Genomic DNA, 9,440 nt, shown 5'->3' with positions numbered 1-9,440 from the left:
CTAAAGGACTGGTGGAGAGATCAGGGTGCTCGCTGCTGCCTACCTGGTCAAGGGCGGATCTCAGCCCAAGCGCCCCAGAACCTGCGCTGCAGTCCCCACGCCCCACCTGTAGCGCTGCCTTCAGCCCGCCTCCACCACCACCCCCGCCCCCCTACCCAAGAGCATACTCCCATCTCCACAGCCCCAGGAAGTAATAGATTTTTTTTTATTATTAAAAACAAAAGTCACGGATACAGGGTGGTCTCCCCAATCAGGCTCAAGGTGGTCTCCATCTCGTGAGTCAGTTGTCGCCCTTTTTAAAGTGCTGTTACATCAAGAGGTTACAAAAAAAATAGGCAAAGCAAAACCCAAGGAGGAGTGTAAAACGGGACTGGAATTAGGTCCAGGAGAAGGAAGCAAAATAACTTACAGCATAAATAAAGTGAACCCAATACTGAACCAAGAGACTCACAGTACATTTATATCCATTGCACATAGCCACTTTGTCATTAGGAATAAGAGTTTCAGAAGTGGACGGGACGGGGAGGGCGGAGCCAGCGAAGTTGCTACATTGTATTCACAATTGGGGTTCCAGGGCTGTACAGGGAAGGGAGAGGCCCCGGTCTCCCCTTTCTTACGCCCTTTAGTCCAGTTAACCCCATGAGGTCCGATGCCCCGGAGTTCATCCGTGGGGCGAGGAGGTGGTATATACATTTGGAAACTGAGAAGGGGCTGGGGGCGCCCGGGAGGAGAGTGGGCGGGCAGGAGACTGTATTTACATCGATCCGGTCCAAATGGCTTGTTATCTCGCTCTCGGCCGCCGCGGCCGCGGGTATTTACAGGAAGAGAGCAGCATGGCTTGAGGGCGCTTGGGCGCGGCCGGGCCGGCCCTAGGGCAACAGCGGGGGCTTGAAGGAGCAGTTGCCAGTGCAGTGCCGGGGCGTCAACATCTTGCAGGAGAAGTGGTGCAGGGCGTCGTGGGCTTCTGGAGAGACAGTTGGAGGGGCCGTGTTGGGTGCCTCGCCTCGCCCGCTCCTTCCACGCTCAACTCCCTCCTCTGTCCCACCCACCCGGTTCAGGCTGAGGGGTTCTCAAGCAAGTGGATCAGAAGGTGGGAAGGTAGTAGAGAGAGCCTGGCGATTCAGAACCACTGCCCTGGTTCAATAGCCCCATTTTACAGAAGAGGAAACTGAGGCACAGTAATTAGGAGGTCAGTCGGCCCAAGATCAGATTTGGGCCGGATGGCAGATTTCCCCAAATCTCCGAGCTTGAGGGGCTCTTTCTCCTGATCCCACCGTTTTAGACCTTTTCCCCATTAAAATCAATTCCTATTTCCCTCCTCTCAGCTTCTGATCCATGTAGACCTGGCCTTCCCCTCTCCATAGCCCCTCCACGTATTCGTTCATTCATTCATTCGCCAGCGCAGCCAGCGCCTGACACCCCTGCTATCTTTGTTCCTGTCTTCCGCACCTTTTAATTTCTGCTGGATGGCATAGCGCGCCTTCCGCTCTTGGTCAAGTTCGTTACAGAGAGTGTCTGGAAGACAGGGGAAGTAGCCAGTGAGGAAATGAGACCACCTTAAGGCCCGCTGGGGTCACAGCCCGGGCCTCACCCCCTTCTCAGCGCTCAGCCCCTGGCAGAACCAAATCCCAGAGATCGAGGGAGGGGGCGTCAAAGCTCCAAACTGCAGCTTGGCGGAGGGAGGAAATGGCCTAGGATGGCGCTTAAAGGCAGACGGATCTAACCAAAATTAAAGCAAACTTAGGCATTACTTCCCAGGTAATTTTACGCCTCGATTTTTAATTTAGAAACCATGGAAATTGCCGCGATAAGAAGTTCAATCACTCCATGTAATGATGCCTGCAAGCCGTTTGCTGGGCTCGCTTGCCATTCTGAGGCTAATCAGAGTATACAAAGGATATTAAATAAAAAAAAATAATTGTTAAATTACCTTCAATTTAAATCCAAATGACTGAGCCAACATTGCGGCTCTCGCCAGACGAGAGGCAGTTACGGCCCGTGCACGCGCTCACCTGACTCCCGTCTTACCTCTGACAATTTGCAGCTGTTGCACCATTTCTTCTCGATAAGCCAATTCCCTCTTCATTTGATCCTGAAAATTATCTGTGCAAATTGATTAAGTGAGAGCTGTTACGCACAGCCCCCTCCCTCGGCCCCATTTTCCCACTCCCCACCCCCAACCCTCCAGCTTTGGCCTAGCGGGAAATCCCACAAAAGGAGGGTTGGGCGGCTCCCGCAGCTCCCGCTGCGGCTGCAGCCTGCACTGGGGTCCCGGGGGCCAGGCCCAGGCGTGTGGGAAGAAGGCTCTGGCGATGAGGTGGGGTGGGTCTGGATGGGTGTACCTTTGAGGCTCTGAAATTCTCGCTCCAGCTTCTTGCGGAGCTCCATTTGCTCCAGGAGCAGTTTTTGTAACTCATCTGTGAAGGGGCGAGAGTGGGAAGTAAAGGAGGAGGATGGTGGGACTCAGGGGGCCCATAAGGCACCCAGGTCCTGCCCTGGCTGGTAGACCCGAGATGGGAGTTGGGGAAGATGAGACCTGATGGTAGAGGCCCTCCGTACTCATTTTACCCATTTGCATCCAAAGGATGTGGGCAGGAAACGGGGTTAGGGGATTGGTTGCCCAGGATAGTAGAATGCCTGTTGGACTTCCAGGCCCTGGCCCCAGGGGCCAACCAGCATGGTATCTGCTTTAAGCTGTTCCTAACTCCCTAAGCATAGAGGCTGGCCTAGGAAGACTCAGTTTACTCTTTCAAGTGACAACATAATCCCTCCCTTCTGTGATCCAGACCAGAGAAAGCCTGGTCAAAGCCTTGGACCCCCACCCTGGAAAAATACATATATTTACAAAAGTTTTGTTTTTTAACTATTTAAAGAGTCCCAAGACCCCAAATCCATGCTAAGAGCCCTCATATAAAGCACCAAGGATTTTGAAGGTAATTGCATAGCCTGTAAGATCTGTAACTAGGAAGAGTGGAACACTAAAGCCAAGCCCTAGCCTGGTCTGGGGACACAGAGTGAGAGGCAACTGGGTGTGGCAAGCTCTATAAGTGCCCTCAAAAGCTGCTCCAAAGGAGTGGCAGAGGGCTGCCCTAACCATAGAGCGATTGGTATTTGGGTCCTTCACCTGGGGAGGCTCTCTGAGAAATATTCCCCTAGCAGGTGGTCAGAAAACACAAAAGTGGGAGAGAGAGAGGAGCAAAGTGAGGTTAGAAGTTCCTTTCTCTGGGCCTCAAGCCACACTCTTTCCCTTGCAGTTGATTGAGCAGCAGTCCAGGGATCCCACTCCACAAACTCCATCCTCACCACACTTAGGGTGGGATGGAGTCAGTTATGCAATAATTCCAGGGTGGGGGGGAGAACCAGCCTCTTGATGCTCCTAAAGTAAATACCTCCTCGAAATGTTACTATTCAGAAAAAGTCATGTTTTCCCATGAGATCGAGGGACACAGCTTGTCCTGTCTGACTGTCCATGGGCATCAAATTCTGGGGACTCTTACACATTTCTCTTTCTCACTGGGCTATTCAGATAGGCCCAGTCTTGGGAACTGGGGTTCCCCCCCCCCACCCCAGTGCCAGGATAGTGTGTCCTGGCGATTATCCTTTTGGCTCAGTGAAGACTGAGTCCCCAAGAGCCTTGTCTTCTCACACTCACTCCTACAGGAATAATGCCCCTCTACAAGAAGGGCCCATCTTCCGCATCACAGTGTACCCCCATTCCACAGATTTAACCTCACCTCTGGCCAGGTTCTCGATATCTTTCTCCACTAGTTGAGTTCCTGTGACATCTAGGGTGAGCCCGTCTTCGCCTGGGATACAAGGGCAAGTAAGAGGGGTTTTGTCCTGGGAGAGGCCTTGGGAGGGAAGAAGTGAGCTTTATGGGGGCTGTGCTAAGTTGGGAACTTATTTCAGACCCTCTGCCTTTAGCAGAGACATTTATAGGCATCCAATACTACCCACTGTTCAACCCATTATTTTAGAGAGTGACCTACTGGAAGTGAGTGGATCCAAGAAAAAATAGGCTATCTTAGGGCAGGAAGTGCCCTTTGACCTGTTCTGTGTGGGTGACGGTGAGCCTCCTTCCTTTACCCGCAAGAGCCCCAAACCCATCAAGGAGGTAAGCAACCCAGGGAACCTGGCCTGAACCTTGCCCACACTTTTGAAATACTTATCTGCCAGTCCCTTAGGCTTGATGGAAAGCTTTCCTCTCAAGCCGGAGCTGGTGGAAACCTGGGCAACCTGGGCCTCAGCTCCCGGGTGGGGGTGGTGCGCGAGAGTCCTAGGACTCACCTCGGTCTGTATTTGCGGGACTTGGCTGGGAGATACTCCTTTGGTCTGGATAAGACTTCCTTGTTTCCAAATCTTCGGCGGTCGAGTGATTGTCTTCCTTATCTGGCTCTTAAAGGCAATAAACCGAGTTTCAAGGAGAGGCAAAGAAACCGTGACCCCGATACGGCCAGAGCTGCCGCGGTCGGGGCGCCGGAGCCCTAATTAAAAGCGTCGTGGCCGCCGCTGGTTCCCGGCTGTGCGCCTGGGCTCCCACCCCCAGGCTTTGGGCTGGCCCCCCCCTCCCCCGCGCACGATCTGCTGCTCTCCGGCTCTACGGCCCCTCCCCAGCCCCTCTGAAAAGAGCAAAACGAGAAGCCGAGCCCACCAGGGACAAGCGACCTACATCGCGCGCAGATACTGGGGCACCGCGAGCGCGCGTGGCCGTTGCGTCTACCTGAGCCGAGAACGCGGCCCAGGCGGAGACCCGCGGGGTGACCGCAGCAGGGCAGACACCCTCCTGGGCTCGGCCTGCTGGATTTCCGAGGCCTGAGGTCCCTTCTCTGAGAGCCACTGGGTCCCGAGCGCGTTGGGCTGCAGCCACCACCCCGCTTAGGCAGTCCGCAACCTTACGGCCCAACGGCCCCACCCTCCGCCAGGACCCCGAACAACCACAGGAGACCTCGGGGCCAAAACATTTGCTGAATAACTGAGAGGACCTGAAAGGCGTGGTTTTTCAAAGATTCAACCCCGTGTATGAGGTGTGCATGAACGGTGTCTATGTGGTGGAGAGGGCGGTTTGTTGTTGTTAAGTAACCAAACGAGGCAAGTTGTTGGGAGTCCTTGCTTAGCTTCTTTTTTCTTTCATAGTTTTTCTTTCCCTCTCCCTCTTTCTCTCGTTTACTCTGCCTCTGTCCTTCCTGCTCTCGGCTTCCCTCGCAAGCCTCCCCTGGCCCCGGCCCTCTGCCCGCGGTCCCCCTATCACATTGGCCATGACCTCGGCAGGGCGGCTGGGGGCGTTACCGTGGGCCTCGGGGGTGCAGAGGTAGGAGGCCGCGGGCCCCAGCGCCGCCGCCGCGCTCTTCACGTGCTCGTCCCGCTCGGGCGCGTACACCTGCGGCGGCCGAGAAATGACAGGCGGTTAAGGGGGCGCTTGGAGGCGGCTGGGAGCGGCCCAGCCCTGCGCCGCGGCCGGGAGGAAACATGAGGGCGGGAAGGAGATCCGCTTGCCAGTGGGCCCCGAGCGCCCCGTGCGGCCGTGACGCACGCAGCGCAGCCTTGCGCCCTCCGAGGCAGGTTCACCGCTATAGATTCCCGGAAATTATTAGCGCCCTCGAGAAAATTACCCGAAACACAAAGCGGCTCCCAAGCCAAGGGCCACTCAAAGCCGCCCCACCCTCTTTACTAGCCTCTTTTTCGGCGTCTTCTCACCCACCCGCGCCCAGTCCCCGGCATAAATAAGGCCTTTCGCATCCGGCTAATGATTCGTGTTTTAATGGACCGAATGGAAATGTACAGGTGTGTGCACCCATTTTCAAATGGCCAAGAATTCAGGCTCAGCTGCACAAACCACCACGAACACCCGTAGCCCTGCCAACCTGAAGAGCCCCTCTCCTGCCCCGCACACCGTCTCAGCTTCCTGTCAACAAACCCTGCGGTTCCCAGGGAAGGAATTCAAAGAGATTCGGAAAATTACGAGTTGGGGTGGAGAAAGGTTTCCGAGCACCCTGTACTTCGGTTTTGGGGAGAGGCCGCCTTCTTCTCTCTTTACCGGCTCTTCTTCCCCAGTGCTCTGATCCTCATCCGGGCAAGCGTGCTACCTGTCCGGGCTCGAGAGCGCTTTTGGGCCCTTTCTTCCAAACCCATTTTATTTGTCTCTATGTGACTGTCGGTCTCCGCGCATCTTCTCCCAACTCCCATCAACAAAAACACAGTACCTTGCCCTGCCCCCCATCTTCCGAAACCCTCAGTCGAGGATCCCAGCGAGCCCAGCTCCACCGCACTTCCCAAACAGGGCCTACACAAAGTAGCCGGGGCCTACTGCCTGAACGCCCGCCCAGAACAAAATTCCTGTCCTTCACCTGGCCAGGGTCTATTCCACATCCCGGAACTGCCGAGGGGTAAGCGAGGAGGCGCCACCAGCAGGGCAGGCGCGGGGCTCACCTTGGCGGGCGCGGGGCCCCCCAGCGGTCCGCAAGGCTCTCGCAGCTCATAGCCGCCGCTTGGCGAGCTCCTCTCGGATCTCCGCACCATGTCATCGGCCGCCGGGTCCCCAAATGCAGATCGACTGGTTGGGAGTAGCCCTGGGCGGCGCCGGGGGTGAGGGCTGCCGCCGTCAGGCGAGTCTGTGGGACCGTCGGCGCTCGAGGAGGTGGCAGAAGGGGGCCCTGCAGGCTGGTCGCCGTCTGGGACGTCTCCTGTGCCGGGTGCGCTGGGCTCGGCCTCATCCAGGGTGCCCTCATCGTCGGGGAAGCGGTTAGACTCAACGTCCACCTCGGGTTCGTCGGCAGTGTCCACGTCGGGGGAGGCGGAGTGGTAGCTGGAGCTGCCCTCACTCAGAAAGTCCGGGCTCACGTAGCCGCCGCCAGACCCCGCGCCTGGCCCCGGCCCACGAGCTGGCCCACCGCCGTACGCGTCACGAGCGCTACCGTAGAGCTTGGCGATGCTCTCGGCGTCCTTGACCACCGGCCGGAAAGCCGACACGTAGGAGCCTTTGCGTGCGGGCGGCGGCGGTGGGGGAGGCAACGGGGCTAGCGGTGGTGGCAGCGCGTCGTCCGCGCCATCCTCGTCCAGTGGCCCGCGAGATAGAGCGCTTGGGCAGCGATCTTCTGCGACTAGGCTGCCCTCCTTGGCCGGCTCGGCACCGTCCAGGGGCTCCGGGCCGCCACCACCGGCCGCCGCCGCGGCCGCCGCAGCCGCCGCCGCTACAGCCGCCGCCACGGCCTTGGCTTGGCTCTGCGCGGCTGGATAGGGCGGCACTGGGAGGCTGCCTGCCGCCGGCCAGAACATAGGAAACGTCGGATATACAGTGGCTGCTGCAGCCGCCGCTGCCACGGCCGCCGCGTCCTTGGCTGCCCCGGAGGGCTGGTGACCCCAGAACATAGCGCCGCTGCCTGGGCCAGCCCCCGCCCCAGGGGGCAAGTGGCCAGTTCCTGGGCCGCCCGCGCCTGCGCCAGTGCCGGCACCCCCGCCGCTCCCTGTGCCTGGGCCGCCCTTGGGTTCGCCCGCGCCTAGCACCGGGTCGTCCTTTTTGGGGCAGAGGCCGAAGGCGGTGGGGAAGCTGTAGGGATGAGGGAAAAGCGGCGGGGGCAGCTTCTGCAAGAGGCCAAAGCCCTTGCTGGGCACCGGGATCACCGGGTAGCTGCGTACGCCTGTGCCTCCACCAGGCCCTCCAGGACCCCCGGGGCCACCGGCTCCCGCCGCCAGACCAAGTCCCCGCTGCGGATGAGGAGGAGGCGGACCGGGAGGTCCGGCGGCCTCATCTTCGCCACAGCGCAGGCTTTTGTGGGGTGGCGGGCCTGGGGCCATTTCCGCGCCGCAACCGGGGCCGCCACTGCCGCCACCGCCAGCACCACCCTTTCCCTGCCCACCCGACCCGCCATTAGCGCCGCCGCCGCTGCCTCCTTGCAGCGAGAAGGTCCGCTTGCGGGTGCCGCCATTGAACATGGCCTTGACGTCCTCCCAAGCGTGGCTCAGTTCGTCTGTAGCCGACTTGTCACTGAGTTTGAGGTGTCGGCGCCACGAGTTAAAGTTGGCTGCGTCGGGCTGCGTGTACTTGGCGTCAGGTGTGCGGTGCGAGTGGAAGATGAACTTGTTGGGCGAGAAGTACATGCTGCAGTAACCGCATTTGATGCACTTGGCACGCGAGCTGTTGTAACGCGCGGGGATGAAGCTGCCACGCGAGCCCCAGGCGCACTCGTGCACTACATCGAAGGCGAAGTTCTCAGGTAGCTTGGGTGGCTTGTGTTCGCCCAGGAACGACTTGCACAGCCGTTCGGCCTCGCGCTTCGTGATCATGCCGCAGCGGCGCGACGAGATGGGCATGGCCCCGGCCCGACGCAGGATCTCCAGCTGCACCGGCGTGCACTGCACGCACGTGATGCCCAAGGCCACGCGACGGTTGTGGATCTCATTGTAGCTGTAGTTCTTGAGGAGAGTGTTGGAGATCTGTGCTAGGCAAAGGCGCTCCTGACCATCGATGACCAGAGACACAATAGGCACACCGTACAGCGACGTCTCGCCCACTTGGTTAGGTTTGAGAGCGCTTGAGCCCGAGTAGGGCTGCAGCTCCTGCTTGGAGTTGGGTGAGGAGTTGCCCTCGCGCCCCGGCCCCAGCTGAGTGGTGAGAGCCTCCATGCCGCCGCTCCTGCGAAACAGAGAAAGCAGAGAGCCAATAAGCCATTTTCAGCGCCAACGCGGCTCGGCCCGCCCAGGAGGGCGCGCCGAGTGAGGCGCGCAGGGAAACTTGGCAATGGGGAGTCCAAGCTCATTCGCCCCCTGGACGGGCGCCTTTTGTTATTCAGACGGGTGCTGGCGCTGGAACAAAAGCCCCCAAGGTTTGGAGATGGAGTAGGGGTAATTGAGACCTCTGGAATGCCCCGGTAGCTAGGAACCCGATCTGGTTTTCAGATTGGGGAGGAAGTGGGACTCAGAGATGGAGAGTGACTTGCCCAAGGCCACACAGCAAAGCCATTGCCAAACCCGCGCTTCCTGGCGCCCGAATCCGTGCGCCTTCGGCCACCCTCACAGCCTGCCCTACCCGCCCTGGTGCTGAAGCCGGGACTTCGGGGACAGGCCGCCCCTCTGCTCAGTCGCGCATGCACGCGGGCGGGCGGGAGCAGCGCCAGGAGGAATGGGGGGAGGGGCGGTCTCTGCCCACCTCCAGACAGCAGGGGGCGGACGGCGCGGGGCGGGGGGGCGGGGGGCCGAGGGGGTGGGGGGGAAGGCAAGGAGAAGGAGGAGGGTCTTGAGGCCGTGAGGGAGGCGGGGAGAGGCAGAGACGACCGCTGTTCACGGTGCTGAACCCGGCTCTCTCCAAAGCACGCCTCGAGCTTCCAGCCCCAGGCTTGCCCTCAATGCACTCAGCTCCGTGCCCTGCCGGCTCCCCAGGAAAACAGCGCTGCCTTCCACAAACACAAGCTTCTCCTCTCACGCCCGGAGCTTTGCATTCGTTGAGC

General features: G+C 59.3%; 1 protein-coding gene across 1 annotated transcript; it reads right to left on the bottom strand.

Moving 5' to 3' along the window:
- Positions 1-231: 231 nt before the first annotated feature.
- Positions 232-9,057, bottom strand: SKOR1 (SKI family transcriptional corepressor 1). Its single transcript, XM_047767149.1, is given in 9 exon segments — positions 232-964; positions 1,450-1,515; positions 2,029-2,103; positions 2,343-2,417; positions 3,735-3,806; positions 4,288-4,395; positions 5,287-5,377; positions 6,427-8,629; positions 8,850-9,057. Coding segments are annotated over 9 exon segments (2,892 nt in total). The 5' UTR covers positions 8,957-9,057; the 3' UTR covers positions 232-869.
- Positions 9,058-9,440: the final 383 nt, after the last annotated feature.

The sequence above is a fragment of the Phacochoerus africanus genome, chromosome 2 (genome assembly GCF_016906955.1).
Source record: "Phacochoerus africanus isolate WHEZ1 chromosome 2, ROS_Pafr_v1, whole genome shotgun sequence".
In the NCBI taxonomy this organism is placed as follows: Eukaryota; Metazoa; Chordata; class Mammalia; order Artiodactyla; family Suidae; genus Phacochoerus; species Phacochoerus africanus.
Note: the sequence above shows the minus strand (reverse complement) of the source record. Positions and strands in the feature narration are given on the sequence as shown.